Source organism: Poecilia formosa, unplaced genomic scaffold, assembly GCF_000485575.1.
Source record: "Poecilia formosa unplaced genomic scaffold, Poecilia_formosa-5.1.2 Scaffold65, whole genome shotgun sequence".
Classification (NCBI taxonomy): domain Eukaryota; kingdom Metazoa; phylum Chordata; class Actinopteri; order Cyprinodontiformes; family Poeciliidae; genus Poecilia; species Poecilia formosa.
The window spans coordinates 416,204-433,696 of record NW_006800004.1 but is presented as its reverse complement, the minus strand read 5'-3'; the positions used below and the strand labels follow the sequence as shown (position 1 = coordinate 433,696).

General features: G+C 36.6%; 1 protein-coding gene across 4 annotated transcripts in view; it reads right to left on the bottom strand.

Moving 5' to 3' along the window:
* Nucleotides 1–17,493, bottom strand: part of nlgn1 (neuroligin 1) — a 375,009-nt gene that overhangs the window by 196,156 nt on the left and 161,360 nt on the right. For 2 of the 4 annotated variants that reach the window (XM_016672746.1, XM_016672747.1), the window contains one exon: nucleotides 515–574. The exons of the other annotated variants lie outside the window; for them this stretch is intronic. In XM_016672746.1, the coding sequence (XP_016528232.1) occupies nucleotides 515–574 (60 nt within the window). The remainder of the gene's footprint in view (nucleotides 1–514; nucleotides 575–17,493) is intronic. 4 annotated transcript variants of the gene reach the window in all.

Here is a 17,493-nt window from a genome sequence, read left to right as displayed (position 1 = left end):
GATGCTATAAATAGCCAGCACTTAAAATTGTGTAGAAACATTTTATTTGATGCCTGAAACATGAACAGGTCTAAGTGTTAGTAAATTAGCCAGTGACTTAGTTCCCTCAACACAACCATGTTTAGGCAAATTAAAGGAAAAAAAAAAACATGCAAAAATGGGGCAACACTTGGCTGAGGGGTTAATAGATTCTATATCTGCTGGTGGGATGCAACATAGAGAAACAAAGAAAATGTAAAAGGAAACAGCAAATCCAAGCAGAGAATTTATGTTACAGTATTAATATCAAAGAATGGTGGGACACATGTAAACTTCAAGACATCAAGCTGAAAAGGACAAAACACATTCAGCCCAAAAAGAGTTTACGAGTAAAGAGCAAAAAGAAAATGTCCATTACTTTCAAAAAAAGGACAAGAAATGTAAGAAAATCAAAGAAGATAAAAATTGGAGGAGAAAGGGTAAGTCTGGTTTCCCTTGTCATGCAAATCAGATTGGCATTTGGGGGAAAAAATACCTTCGTCTTCCGTGCGGTCACTATCACTTAAATCATCAGTGTGTTTCTTTGTAAGGGGACCTACAGGACCAAGAAGGAGAAAATGGAGGAAAACAAGGTCATCAAGAACACACACAACCTTTAAAAGATGTTCTCAAAAGATAAGAAAGGTTCTCAGTGAATATAGTCTTTTATCACTTCTTTAAAGAAAAATTCTCACTCCGACTGCAGAAACGTCACCTCATTGTCAGTTTCACATGTTTATAGTCGGAATTTGGAGCAGAAAAGTTTGCTTTAAGATAGTTACAGAGCAAAAAAAGAGGGAATTTAAAAAAGAAGCAAAAAAAAAATTAGTTCTTTGGTAAAAATGAAGAATTAACTGACGATGAACCCATGGGATCAAAAGACATTAGACACTGTAAAACAGTGCATATATTAGCATATATTCGACATTTCTGAGGTATTATCGTAACAATTAAAAATGATCTGCATAGCTGAAAAAGAAACAGACAATAAAAAGAAGCAGCATCTTTAAGAGCATAACACGCTACAGAAGCACATGACCAGCTCCACCTCTTGTACATTCAGAGTTCATCTTATGTTAAATGATACACAAGCATACATTTTAACCAAAATCCAACCGGAAAAAAATTAAAAGCAATTTCTTGTTCACATTAACTTTCAATTTCATAGTTTGTTATATTTCTTTCTCATTAAATGCTGATTAATAGATTAGAAAAATAATGGATGTAGGAAAAATTAATAATATATTTATATGTGGCCCTGTTTGACCTTTGATAAATCCAAAATAACAAAGAATTAAAAAGAGAATTTACTTTTTTGTGATGAAAGTAAGCTGGTTGCTTAGATGTCTGGGATCCATGTCATGTTACATGTTCCAAGATTGTTAGGTTAGCTTGGTTTAGCTAGGTTAGCACTAAAAATGGAAAAAACGCTACAGGAACAAGTAATTACAAATCCACATGTGTTTCACAGAAATCTTCAGCTATTATCATTTTACTGTCTAATGTCTATGAACACCATGCTAATAGTGTTCATATATACTATTTGTACATTATGTACATTAAGCATTTTTACTTGAATTTATCTAGATCTTGTCTGAGTAGTCCATGAACATCTAGACTAAAGTTGGAATTCTGCTGGTCAAAAAGTGAACGTTTTATAGAGGTCTACGTTACGTTTGCAATAACATTTTTTAGGCACATACTGATATAGAATGTAACAAGGGTCTCCCACAGATGAGGAAGAACAAATAAATAGTGGCAGATCTGTGGATTGAACTTTAGAGTACAAGCCTCATATTTGTGTCATGTATGTCAGTTAAGGTTGGAAAATAACTGCAGTCATGAACTAGATTCCAGCACAGTATTCAAGATGTGTCTTGTTCTAACTGTAGCATCTCTGTAACTCATTTGTCAGTGAGTTACTACAAAGGGAAATGGACAGCATTAAAATTTTATGACTATTTAATTTATCTGGGGGAGTTTTTTTTTTAAATGTTCAACTCCCTTCCACTTGATACTAAAATTGTGTTGTCTTGTTCCAACACAGCGTCTATAGGCATGATGCAGAAAACTGTGCTGGATTTTCAATCTATTTATCTGTCTAAAGCATCATTCAGTAACGCAAGACGTTTTGATATCATAACCACAAATTCAAAACTGAAAAGAATGTGAAATTATCTCTGAAATGCAAAGAAAGTAGATGGCGCTGCTTTTATCTGATGTATTACTATGACTCTTGGCTAATGTAATGTTTCAATTCACTGTGCATTCTACGACTTTGTATTTTTATGTTTTTATGATGTAAAACACTTCAAAATGCCTTGTTTCTCAAATGTACTATGCAAATAAAATTGATTGATTGATTGATTGATTGATTGATTGATTGATTGATTGATTGATTGATTGATTGATTGATTGATTGATTATAATTGTACTCTTTCACTTCATTTACATATCCCACATAAAAGACTGAAAACTTGCAAGCAATAAAAATTGTTTTCTGTTGAGCCACAAAGCCTAAGCAGGTTTATTTACTGTAAGAACAAACTAAAATTTATCCACTTTTCAATTTTAAAATTATGGCTATGGCATCAAAATCCGGTTCAGTATTTATGACTGTTTTTGAGCTAAAAATCAAGAGAAAAATATTACATTTTATGGCATTTTCTATATCTCTGTGGTGTACTGGTACACAAGTGTTAAACTCAAGACAGAGAGACTGTAGGCTTAAAAAGAAGAAGAGTCACCCTGTTCTAAATAAAACTGTTTTTAAAAGTTATTGCGTGAAATATAAGTACCAATTTGTTTTTGTTATTGTTATTGTTATTATTATCGGTATCTGTATTGGTATCAGTATTGGCGAGTGCATAAACTGAAGTACTCGTACTTGGTCTGAAAGAAAGTGGTGTCTGGACATTTCTACAGTAAATTCAAGATAACAGTTTTAACCAGTCAAATCAAACCAGTTTTAATTTGTATTCTGTCAAATTACATCAATGTGGAAATATGTCACAATAAAGATTTAATCATGAGAAGTACAAATCAAGTTCAGAGAAAGCTATAATCTTTTAACAGTTCATTAGTTGAGTTTAAGTGATTTTATCAATACTTTCTGCCACAACTGGCTCTTGCTTAGATGTCTGGGATCCATGTCATGTTACATATACCACTCATGATCTTAATGTGGCCCAAAATGAGAATGAGTTGACGCTTCTGTACTAATGACAGGTTTTATGTTTTATTTTTTTCCATGTGCTATCTTTGGCAGGTCAGACATGAACCTGACATGTCAGGGAAGATTTGATGTATAAAAAGGAGATCTAAGGATGCATCCTAAATGGGTGATTGAATCCAGACTGCTTCCAGCATCAAAGTAGGCGAGTCACACTGATGTAATAATAACCTGTGTATGCATGGCTTTCAAAAATGTGGATTATATGTGTGTCTCAAAACAAAATTCATGTTTAAGTATTGCCTTTAAATTGTTGAGCATGATTCCTAATTTCTAACAAAAAGTTTTACACATTAATGCAGAGGCAGTAACGCTATGTCTATGGCTCATTATATAAAATGCAGCTTATTATTTATTTGTGAAAGAAACTGACAGTAATTCTACAGTAATGAGAGTAAAACTAAAACACATGGAATTTTATGGACTTCTATAGTATTCACTCTTCAATGAGATGCTTGTTATGTTGTGATCCTGAAATGGATTTCTTTCCTCGCAATGTATTTTTAATTTTTTAAAAATCTTATCCAAAAGACATTTTAATTTGACCTTCTAACAGAGATGTAAGTTCTTTCTTAAAGTCAGCTAGACGTTCACTAGTTGAACGATGTACTTTAAGACAAAGCACAGCCCAGTTGTTTCACCAATAATTTTGATATTCTTTAGATGTACTTTTTAAACCAAGAAGTGGGAAGGCAACATTTAATTTTGACTGTGAAATTTCAGCTGTATCTCATTGGGTATTGATGACCATTATTGATTTTTTGCCACTTTTTGGAGATGACTATTAAACATTTAAACTGTACTAATATTCAATGCTGCAATAAAATAAATGGGGAAAAATAAAACATAACAAACACAAAACTAAAAAAACAAAAAAAGAAGTGCTTTGTCAAACTTTGTATTATTTTTGATTAATTTATTTTTGTTGTGCTCTATCACTGAATCTCAGGCAGGGGGAGTGGTCAGTTGCTTCTTTTACCATCCAACATGTTGTCAATTTAAGTTTTTTTATTCACACAGAATCATAAACACGTACCTCCCTCAGAAACATACACAGACACACAAACACAAGTACAGACATACTGACATGCTCACATGTAAACTTTATAACATCAAAAACATGCTGAAGTAAGACTGCAAGATGTGTGGCATGCAGAAAACAATTGATTGGATCTTTATGCAACATGAACTCAGAACATGTGATGCCACCAGGCCTTGAACTGCCTGAGCCAGGAAACTCCCATGCTCATCCAACCAACTACAATTACCAGCCAGCACTGCAACTCACATCCTTTGCAACAGTCTGACTTTATACCCACATAGTCTCTATTAAACTAAATGTAAACAAAAAGTCACATAAAAAGAGCACAAAAGTAAACCCAGTGGGGTATTAATAACTTACAAGATTTACAACTGCATCAGTAGCTCATGTTCATGAGCCAGACCTTCTCAGCTATGCAAGTGCTTCTTTCTAATAACTTTAAGTGGAAGAAGTTTCCCTGCATATAATTCTGTCCCACAGCATTCTCTCAACTCGCCTTTGTGAATCTGACAAGTGATTTGATAAGCAAAAGCTGAGTGTGCTTCCTGGAAGTGCTGAATGAGAAGTAGACACAAAAGTCACTTATTTCAAAATGTGGAACGCCTAAGAAGAACGGTACGACTGCTGCCTGGGGATGTGTGGCCTGTTCTAAAAACAGAACTTCGTGGATGCTGTGGGTCATTTATGGTGACCTTTTAGCATTACGCTGAGTGATAATACGATATTATGGAGAACAAAATCAGATATTGTGTCTTCGCTGGCCTGTAATCCGGATTAAAGCCGGTTAATGCTGTTCTCTCTCTGATTAAACTCTTGACATGTTTCCTGGCTCCCTTCAGTCCTCTGATCATCACAGAGTTCCTGGGAAAACAACAGCACCACCCATCTCTCTATTCTTCAGGTATTTTTTACCATCAGGGTTTGGTCATAAAACTGTCTTTCCCCATGATGTAATTTACAATATCCCCAAAGACTAATGCACTTTTTTCTTTTTAGGTGCAGAGTATTGCAATGAAATAAAATGGGACAAACAGAAATAAAAGACAATCTCCCAAACAATCTATTTTAAAGTCAAACTTAAATCTTCTCTGTGACAAAAAGACCCAGCCACAGTTGGAGCAAACACTTTCAGTGCTGCTTATATCAAAAACTCACAAGTGCCTCACTCAAGCTCCATCTGACACTATCAGCCCACTCCAGCACTTCACCAGTTGTTTTTGATACAGGCAACATGGCTCCCACCCCCAGAGCGGCTTTGTCTTCAAGGCTGAAGTTGGTCTCTGATTAATGGTTCTAATATACAGTCATGCTGGGGCAGCAGGCTGAAGGTGGAGGACACCAACAGACTGAAAAAACTGATTCGGAAGGCCAACGACGTCATTGGAGTGGAGCTGGACTCTCTGACGGTGATGTCAGACAGAAGCATCCGGTCCAAGATGCAGGTCGTCTTTCACAATGAGTCTCATCCACTTCATGACATGCTGGATGGACACGGGAGCACCTTCAGCCAGTGGCTCATTTTATCAAAGTGAACCACAGAGCGACACAGAAAATCATTTCTGCCTGTTGACATTAGACTACTACACTGAGTAGACCAATAAAAAACATTTTAATACAAAACTCTGGGCTTAATGAAAAGCATATTTAATACCTGCTTATATGTTATTCTCAACATATATATCTGAGAAATGAACCTTAACAGAACACATAAATCTTTTATTGTTGTTATTGCTGTGAATCATGTCTCTGTTTAATGTTTATGCGGACCAGGAGTCTGCTGAATAAATCAATCAATTAGAACATATTCCAATTTAATGACCATGACTGTAGTTACTGCATATAATAACAAAGGTTTCCTTTTCCTGTTCCTGAAGGGATCTAGCTTTATTACAGGGACACTGAAACGTGTCAGTAAAGATGCACTTACCACAGTTTCATGAATACAACATAGAGACCAACTTCCATAAGTATGCTTTTAACTGTAGCTGGGCAAAAATACAAAATTATATTTAAATGAAATAGTTCAGCTCAAATCAAAGAAAACAATAATTTGTTGCAGTTGTCTGTCATAATATGTTGACAACAGATAATTGGTGATGTTTACCGATGCAATGGGGTGTGTGGTCAGATCCTACAGTTGAGGCCTTGCTACTGCATTTGTCTGAATTAGAGCTGGTTTTGAGGGAAAGGCTCCTGAACACACAGCGTATCACAGTGGTTAGAGTATAATGCTGCATGGCTACCGAACAAATTGTCATAATGCTATGCATGATTGGTGTAGATAAACTTAGCAACCAGCGCAATTAGATCAGGACGATTAATAAAAAAAATAAAGATTCTAAATTTCTTAACTTAAGTGCACAAAGTAACCTCAGAGTTTCTGAGAACTGAATCCTCAAACCACTATGTGCTCCCCAATAAATGATCTAAAATAACAAGGAAAAAAGGAACAAATGAAAACTTGTGAGGTATAAAAAAAACCATGACAGATGTGGCTGCTATTGGAATTGCACATGTGCTGTAATGGCATCTTTTTTGACTCAGGGGGTTAGTGGGGATCAGAGCAGACACGACAGCTGCATGACAGCTCTTATCACAGAAACCAAGAAAAGGTGAGAGAGAGAAACTTCCTCCTACAATCAAGTGTCATTTCTAAATCAACAAGTGACAAGCAGGTCCTGACACTGGCCTTAAGCCCCCTACCTGCCACTGTGGAATATCTGTGAGACATGTCCACAGATACTGGTGAGGTCTCAGCTGATATCGGCTCTCATTGGGAACATGGGACTTTCATCTATCTGTCCTTGTGTGTGTTATTGTTACAGCTTTATTTATATTTTCTCTGACTGCTATCATACACCTTTCTCCTCATTTCTTCATCTGCTTTTGGCAGCACTGTCTTTTAAACAGGTTGCACACAGACTGAAAAGTCTGGCTAGAGTGCAGTGATATAAGCAAGCTTTTATTTGGATGGAAATCAAGTCTGTTTTATTATTTAAGGTATAACCATAATCAGAAGAGTAAAAAATAAAAATAAAAAATTGGGAACAATCTTAGAATTTCAGTGAGATAAAATATTTCTCCTAACACAAAAAATGATAGAAGTAGTGAGAAGGACTTTAGTGAGCCTATGAGTGTCTTCAGTAAGAAAGACTTTGCTTAGACCAACAGAAAGAGAGATATCCTTTCTGTTCAAATAGCAGGCACTGCGTGTTGATAGTGCCTGGCAATTAAATCAATTATGCATAGTCAGAGGCACCACCAGGAATCTTGGGCCCCATGACAAAAAATTAAAGTGCCCCCCCGGCACAACTACTGTTACAGTTTCTTGAGTCTGTTTCCATATTTGTTAAAGTTGTCAGAATGTTGTGACAGTTTGCTATGTGACAGATAATCTGGAAAAAAAAATCAATCTCCTTCACCTCCTCCCTGAAATACTATTGTTAGCTAAAGTAAAGTTCTGACCAATCAGAACTAGGAGGACAGTCTTAGTGTTGTTAATCAACCTCGTTCACTCACTGCTAAATGTGCTAATAGTGGAGAAACAACTTATTGTTACAGGAAAACTGTTTATCTGCCATCACTATGCTAACTAAACTGGGCATTCACAGTTTGAATCGGCACAGCTCTGTGCTATGCTGCAGCTATGCTAGTTGCAGTATAATACAGAGCGAGGGGGAGGGAGGATGAGTAGCCACATGAGATTGTGATTGACAGCGCTAAAATCCACCTCCTGACTCTGATTGGTTGTTTCTAGATAGCACTGAGAGAAGGCAGAGGAAATAATTTTTTCACAAATTATCTCTCATGCCACACTGTCATAACACAATGACAGTTTCAACAAATATATAAAAAATATTTTTTTTATAAAAGTTACATACTGCAGCTTTAATTTCACTTAGCAGAGGACAGGTCAGGAGCAACGTGGTAACATATAACTGTAATTTAAATGCAAGCCAATGTAAAACTGTTTGGACAGGCTGCAGTTCAGACAGGAGGCTGTTTTTTATTATCATTTTATAAAGACTGTTTGAATTTCTGTCAGCAACAAATATATTGTTTTTGTTGTGTAATTGTAAAAAGAGGAAAGACAGAGAAGCCCCTATAGATTCACTGGAATGATGCTATTTAGGTTGTCATTGAACNTGGGCTTAATGAAAAGCATATTTAATACCTGCTTATATGTTATTCTCAACATATACATCTGAGAAATGAGCCTTAACAGAACACATAAATCTTTTATTGTTGTTATTGTTGTGAATCACGTCTCTGTTTAATGTTTATGCGGACCAGGAGTCTGCTGAATAAATCAATCAATTAGAACATATTCCAATTTAATGACCATGCCTGTAGTTACTGCATATAATAACAAAGGTTTTACATCCTTTTCCTGTTCCTGAAGGGATCTAGCTTTATTACAGGGACACTGAAACATGTCAGTAAAGATGCACTTACCGCAGTTTCATGAATACAACATAAGAATGTGTTGTAGAGACCAACTTCCATAAGTATGCTTTTAACTGTAGCTGGGCAAAAATACAAAATTATATTTAAATAAAATAGTTCAGCTCAAATCAAAGAAAACAATAATTTGTTGCAGTTGTCTGTCATAATATGTTGACAACAGATAATTGGTGATGTTTACCGATGCAATGGGGTGTGTGGTCAGATCCTACAGTTGAGGCCTTGCTACTGCATTTGTCTGAATTAGATCTGGTTTTGAGGGAAAGGCTCTTGAACACACTGTGTATCACAGTGGTTAGAGTATAATGCTGCATGGCTACTGAACAAATTGTCATAATGCTACGCATGATTGGTGTAGATAAACTTAGCAACCAGAGCAATTAGATCAGGACGATTAATAAAAAAAAAAAGATTCTAAATTTCTTAACTTAAGTCCACAAAGTAACCTCAGAGTTTCTGAGAACTGAATCCTCAAACCACTATGTACTCCCCAATAAATGATCTAAAATAACAAGAAAAAAAGGAACAAATGAAAACTTGTGAGGTATAAAAAAAAACCATGACAGATGTGGCTGCTATTGGAATTGCACATGTGCTGTAATTACTATGGCATCTTTTTTTGACTCAGGGGGTTAGTGGGGATCAGAGCAGACACGACAGCTGCATGACAGCTCTTATCACAGAAACCAAGAAAAGGTGAGAGAGAGAAACTTCCTCCTACAATCAAGTGTCATTTCTAAATCATCAAGTGACAAGCAGGTCCTGACACTGGCCTTTAGCCCCCTACCTGCCACTGTGGAATATCTGTGAGACATGTCCACAGATACTGGTGAGGTCTCAGCTGATATCGGCTCTGATTGGGAACATGGGACTTTCATCTATCTGTCCTTGTGTGTGTTATTGTTACAGCTTTATTTATATTTTCTCTGACTGCTATCATACACCTTTCTCCTCATTTCTTCATCTGCTATTGGCAGCACTGTCTTTTAAACAGGTTGCACACAGACTGAAAAGTCTGGCTAGAGTGCAGTGACATAAGCAAGCTTTTATTTGGATGGAAATCAAGCCTGTTTTATTATTTAAGGTATAACCATAATCAGAAGAGTAAAAAATAAAAATAAAAAATTGGGAACAATCTTAGAATTTCAGTGAGATAAAATATTTCTCCTAACACAAAAAATGATAGAAGTAGTGAGAAGGACTTTAGTGAGCCTATGAGTGTCTTCAGTAAGAAAGACTTTGCTTAGACCAACAGAAAGAGAGATATCCTTTCTGTTCAAAAAGCAGGCACTGCGTGTTGATAGTGCCCGGCAATTAAATCAATGATGCATAGTCAGGGGCACCACCAGGAATCTCGGGCCCCATGATAAAAAATTAAAGTGCCCCCCCATGCAACTACTGTTACAGTTTCCTGAGTCTGTCTCCATATTTGTTAAAGTTGTCAGAATGTTGTGACAGTTTGCTATGAGACAGATAATCTGGAAAAAAAAATCAATCTCCTTCACCTCCTCCCTGAAATACTATTGTTAGCTAAAGTAAAGTTCTGACCAAAAACAACCAATCAGAACCAGGAGGACAGTCTTAGTGTTGTTAATAAACCTCGTTCATTCACTGCTAAATGTGCTAATAGTGGAGAAACAACTTATCGTTACAGGAAAACTGTTTATCTGCCATCACTAGTAGCTATGCTAACTAAACTGGGCATTCACAGTTTGAAACGGCACAGCTCTGTGCTATGCTGCAGCTATGCTAGTTGCAGTATAGTACAGAGCGAGGGGGAGGGAGGATGAGTAGCCACATGAGATTGTGACTGACTGCACTAAAATCCACCTCCTGACTCTGATTGGTTGTTTCTAGATAGCACTGGGAGAAGGCAGAGGAAATAATTTTTTTCACAAATTATCTCTCATGCCACACTGTCATAACTAAATGACAGTTTCAACAAATATATAAAAAAAATATTTTTTTATAAAAGTTACATACTGCAGCATTAATTTCACTTAGCAGAGGACAGGTCAGGAGGGACGTGGTAACATATAACTGTAATTTAAATGCAAACTGTTTGGACAGGCTGCAGTTCAGACAGGACGCTGTTTTTTATTATCATTTTATAAAGACTGTTTGAATTTCTGTCAATATATTGTTTTTGTTGTGTAATTGTAAAAAGAGGAAAGACAGAGAAGCCCCTATAGATTCACTGGAATGATGCTATTTAGGTTGTCATTGAACACAGTGTTGCTCACCTTTTTCACTGGGACAGGAATAAAAGGTTATACTGGTATTGGGGTTAGAGCTGCTGCTGACAGACTCATCTGATGTTAAGTGTGGTACAAGACAGGAGGTACAGGGACAAGTTAACTATATGAATATCTTGGTATTTCTTTTCCTTAATTCACTAAATGCTATGGAGGCAAACAGTAGTCTGTAGCTAAGCTAACTATGCTGAATGATTGATAATTTCAGTCTACTCACCTCTCTTGGAGAAAAACTGGGTTACAAATTCACACTCCTGTCTTTTTCTCTCTCTTATCTCTATTTTTTTGAAAACTTGACTTCATTATTTTTCTAGGCAGCATAGTGCCACAGTGGTTCTTGTACTGACTGCTGCTGAAAACATCACATTCAAGTGTGCTAAGCAGGAACGAACCATTTCACGCAGATCCAGAACCAAAAAGCACACAAATATAGATGTGTGCTTTTTGGTCTGGGCGGGGTAACATTTAATTTTTACTGCTAAAAACAATTTTAAAAAACACAATAACAGTAATTGATAGGGCTCTGATTTTTTTTAAATTTCTGTGAAGTTTTTTTTTTTTTTTTTTTCTTTTGTGGAGGGCCCCCTGTTGTCAAGGGCCCTTAGAACTATCATAACTTTTCCCCCCTATACTGCGCCCCTGAGCATAGTTTAAGCATCACAGTGAACCTTTAGAAAGTCATGAGGACTTTAGGAAGAGCACATAGAGGCGTGTTTGCTGACTTGGCAAGGTCTAGGCAAAGGTATGCATTGAAAACTTTGAATGAAAGACGAAGGAGGCGTGAAAATAAATCCCAATTTATGGCTGTTGAAGGCCCAGATGGAGGTTGGGCAGTCGACACTGTTTCCCAAACACTCTTACAAGAGATCTTACTCAGTTTTAGCATTGACCAGAGAAAACAGTGAAGAACACAGGGGTGGCTCTTGAGGCAGGTTTGGCCTGATTTTAGAGCTAAACCTGCCCAAATGGAAACATTAGTCTTTCTTAAACGTTTCCATTTGCTCTGAATCTATGAAATAAATAATGACATTGCATGTTTTTTCACACTTGATGTTAGAGGTAAATAACTGAGAGCGTGACAAAGACTAGTTAATTCACACAGTAAAACTATGAGTCCTGAAAGGAAAATGCTACCAATGTTTGCCCACTGGTACGCTGTCTTTGGACGTCTGTTCATGCCAACCACATAGATGGATGTTGAAGTGGGCTTTCATGCTTTCTGACAGACCAAAAACCAACCACTCCAAAGCCATGTGGGAAGTAAGAGTGATACAGACAAACACCTACAAAAACTAACTCAAACATTCAAGCTGAACCATCAGGCTACCCCTCTTCTAGGTAAGGTAATTATTTCAAAAAGAATCTATGCATTGATTCACACTCCACGCAAGAGCTGTCCATATCTTCATATTGGTCCATGTATGCATCAGTCAAGGCCAGTTTTGGCACAGAGACACACAACTTTAATCAATCACCAATGCAGATTAAAAAGGAGCTCTACCAGAGCACACAGTTCAATGAAGAAAAGAGGCAATCTACAAGTAACCACAGATAAAATCCTGACATGATTTAAACTACAAACATAGAATCCATTCCCCACTGTAAAAGCAGGAATCTATTGGAACTGAACAAAACTTCTGATGTAAATTAAGGCATCTGCCAGCAAACAAATGACACATTCTGTAGGTTTTGATGGTGTAGTTCATCTCTGAACAAACCGTATATCTGAAAAACAATATCTAAAGTTCTCATCAACTAAAAGAATGATTAGTTTTAAATAAGAGTCAGTATGCTTCATTCATGGTGTCTAATTATATTGTTTCTTGTGTGTTTTTTTTTTGTTTGTTTGTTTGTTTTTTGTTTTTTTTACATATTGTTGAGAAAAGACTAAAGTTATTCTAATATTGACATTACAGATCAGCTGACTAACCAGTGCAGTGGATACCTTGACTGAGAAACAGTAAAACACTAATTGCTGGTTCACACTGCAATATTTTTGTCCTGATTTTCTCTTTCTGATAACCTTAACGATGCTCTAATTATTGGAATAGGTCAAGATAATCTCATGAGATTATCTGGGTGTGTGTTGTGTTGAAAATGATGTCCACTCAGAAGGAGATTGGAACCTTTTCAAAATAAAACCAAGAATATTCAACATGTTGCAGCATGTGCGGTTTCCCCAAGGAATAACAGGCAAGGAGGTCGCTGAATGTGATGGGTAGTCAATCAGAAAACAAGGTGATTTACACACAAGAGGAATCCCAAGTGCAAAAGGCTGAACAACTCCCACCATGAACCAGAATGTTGAAGACATCTTTTGCTACAGTTTTTTTCTCTGCTAAAAATAGTCGACAAACTATCACACTCCTTCTTCCCAGTCAGTTTGCTTAGTCTGAACTCATGTTTAGTCTTGATCAATTTTGCAAGAATTTTCCAGTTGACGTCTGGCATATTCATATCAGCCGACAATTGAAAAATCTTGCCATATGAACAAGATGAATTATCTCATTATCTGGATTACCTTGAAACAATTTGGTCCATGATAGGAATGTTAAAGATTTGGTTTGGACAGAGCTGTCACATAAAGAAATGTACCAGACATGGGTGCTGGCATTTGTCTCAAGTACTCCACTGGTAACCATTACCTTAATCCATCTCTGCTCTGTGTGAACTCACTACTTGTTGTCAGTAAAGCGTTTTCTACAGTAAGCCTATATGTGCAGACCCATACATTTTTAGATCCGTTCCTATAGTAGGTTAAACTATCTGGATAGACAAGAATTTGAAAATATTTTTATTTCTTTCTTTGATAAAGTCTATTTGATGATGATCAGTGATGGTATAGTTGCTTTGAAAAAGTAACTTTAATCGGATTACTCCTTGAAAAAGTAACATATTACTGATGACTTGATTTGGTAAGTAACTAAGTTACATTAAAGTTTACATTTTTAGTTACTTTCTGCAGCTGCTGACAACAACGCTTCGCCACCTGTGAAAATTACATTGAGCTTTGCCAATAATTAATTGTAAGTTATTTTATAACATCAACAATGTGTCTCCACTTATATGTTTGATCTGAAGGGGAGATTGTTTAAAGCTTACAAGAGTAAAAAAAAAGTTTAGTAATTTGTGTTTGTTTTTGTTTGTTCCAGTATTGTCTGGAAAACTCAAAATAGGATTTTAGACACACATTAATATAAAGTGGTTTCGATAAGTAGCTGTAGTCTGGCTACTGGATTTGAAATAGTAATGCGTTAGATTACTTGTTACTGGAAAAAGTGGTCCGACGTCAGTAATGCATCAGTGACGCATTACTGACGTCACTGATGATGATGATACTGATAATGATAATGATATTGATGTTGGTATTGGTATCGACCTGATACCAGTGTCAAGTACTTGTATTCTGTAATGGAAAATTTTATAATGTGCTCCTCACCCCTCTATCTTTTGATTATCTGAATGGTCTTGTTAGGGTTTTGCAAATAGTTATCTCATGAATAAGTTGTTTATCTCTCTGCTCTTAGCTGAAACTGGGTGAGCTGGAACATCCTGTTCTCGGAGATATCGGTACCAGTCAGCTTAGATGTGCTCCTACTCCTTATCTGTAAGTTTCTGTTTTTTATGACCAACTCCCGCCCTGCTTTTTATAAAAACAGGCTGTTGGAGTTGTTTTGAGGCACAACTGTGTTTTTTTGTGACACTCTAAACTCTCCTCCTTTGCAAATATTGAAAGTATAAATACCCTCTGTGTGGTTCTTTGTATGTACATGTTAAAATACCTAACAGGTCTTATCATAAGTATTAGTGAGTTGCTCTCATGCAGACCTCTGCAGTTTCATATAACAGCAGAGAAGAGGTGCTTAATACTCTGGACTATCTAAGTGTTACTTTCCCAGCCGAGAACTAATCAGGATCAAAGTTTCCTGTTTAACATCAAACTCTTTCCTTAACTATTGACAAATGGTAAGACCATCTGTGTTGAAACCTTGTTGCATAGCAATGTAAGATTCACACCTATAGTCCAATCAAGCCTCTCTTCTCTGACCAGAACTTGTAAAAGGAAACCAGAATCCCTGTTTAGACAGAGCACACTTAACAGATTCCTTTGATTCTGTATTTGTCATGATCCGTGTTTCTGTGTATTTATTTTTAGGGTTTTCTGTGTTCAGTTTCCTTCCTGTGAGTCTCTGCGTCTTCCCCATTGATTGCTTCCCAGGTGTGTCTCATTCCTTGATTACCCTCCCTGTGTATTTAAGTCCACCTGTTGTCTTTGTCTCTTGTCGGATCGTCGTCGTGTGTTCCTCATGTTGCTGCCCGTTGTTCTGTTCTGTTGGACCATCATTAAATTCATCATTATCATCTTCATCTGGATCCCCGCTTTCTACTTCACCACCACCAACCACATCTCATGACAGTATTTTTGTTCTCACCTTAAATGGTTTTAAGAAATTTCTTACTCTTGTTAAAGTAATTTTTTTCCATGGCAACTCATACTCTTATAAACAAGCCGATACACACAACTAGATTTTCTCTTTTGCTGTGCTGCCATGCAAATCAAAGACTAAAGGACACTTCATACTAAGTGGTGGTTGTAATATACCAATAAGTTATTTGCTGATCCTCGAAAAAATAACCTGTTTGATGGCAGCAGGGGGCGAAAACATCTGTAGTTTGCAGCAGGGTTCACACTAGACTTGTGTTGTCTGTCATTTTGATTAATGGTGTCAAAAAAATCCTGCCATAATCTAGTTTTACCCATCAGTTTTCAACAATATTGATAACTGTCAATACATACTGCATTTTCACCAACCTTAAAATTGGTTGTTATTAGGTATCTACCTATTGAAAGTTTAGCTGCAATTTGGGGTATCTATCTACCTGAAATGTTGATCTTTTCCAGACAATTTGACTTATGGACATTTAAGCTCTCTGACGACTGAATATTAAAATGTCTTGTAAAGAGCAAGACAGTAAGATATCAGGATTTTGCTCTGTCTACAGAGAGAATGCAGCAACACAGTGCTGCCATGGAAACATAGATGCTGGGTGAGAAATCAGATGTTTCCAAATGACATGTTTTCATTTGGACAGAAGTTTGCTTGGTTAGTCTGCACCAGATTTCAGGTGAGCTTCCATAACTGTCCCAATAAAGCAGATTGTCCAAGGAATCAAACTCTGTGTCGCTTTAAGCAAACTGAAGTCAATTCTCATCAAATAAATATTAACAGCTATTTCAAAAGGAAGAATATTACTTTATGAAAACTATTCCTGACACATACAGACACAATCTGGCTGGATCTAAAGTTAAACATGTTTTCTAAAAAAATACACTTAATACTTAAGCCATCCATCAAAACAGCTGTACAGCAGAGAACATAATCAAGCTGTCATTTGTGAAGATGACATTGAAACATGATGTATGAGGTGTCAGGGGAACAACTAAAATATGTCATTTAAAGGGGAAAATCTGTCCTATCTCACAAGATTTTAAGATTATACAATCCTAAAAGGTAGTCTGCGCACGGGGGATGATGCATTAATTTTCCAGATCATCACCAGGCACGTTGCCTGTAGCATATAAAGTAAGATTAGTCAGAGGAGACAGACAGGATTGAGAATTACTTAATCACTTTGACTCCCCGCCAGCAGAACAGAACTAAATGAGAAGAAATGTTGCATAAATCTGCATACCGGCCTCTGATTTTAGGTCTGTGACGAAAGGAAACACAAGTCAGGAGGACTAAATAAGTCAACCAACTGAGGCAGTGCTAGACTTTAAACAGGCACATGTCTCTGGCATGTGATAACCTGCATTTAGATTCCTGTTTATGTTTATCATATCAGGAAAGAAGGGGAATAAACCACAGAAAAACATTTTCCTGCTTAAAAGCAGCAGGAGGCAGCCAAAGAAGGAGGGGGAGATATACCTACCTGAACTTAGGATTTCTAATTTCTCTTTTTTTTTACTCATTTTCTTTTTTGCAATCACTCTACTTTTCAGGCATTTAGCTAACTGCATTATGAGACTGAGCCTAGAATTTATTTAGCTAAGTTGTGGGGTTTAGCTTTTGCTTCTTAAAGGGAAGGCATGACCCAACACCAAAGCTGCATAAATAAATTTAAATCTCTCTGATGTGAGCAACGCAAAATCACACACTTAGTCAGACTTTTAGACCTGTCATGCAAAAGCACCTCTGACAAATTTGTCAGAGGTGTCTTTTTATGTCACACTTAAATGTAGCGGTGCATCAGTCAATTTTTAATCTTGTACAAAGATAACCTGAGTAAATAGAAAATGCATTATTTTATTTGTCCAATAAATCTAATAGCTGGCAGCAACACATATTATTTGCAATAACTGTCCATTTTTTTTTTTTTTTTTTTTTTTTGCAAAGTCCCAGAGGGTCTTCAGTGTTTTATTTGGAGGTTTTTCTGGGTAACACTTTATTTGAAGGGGTGGGGGGTGTGAATAAGACTGT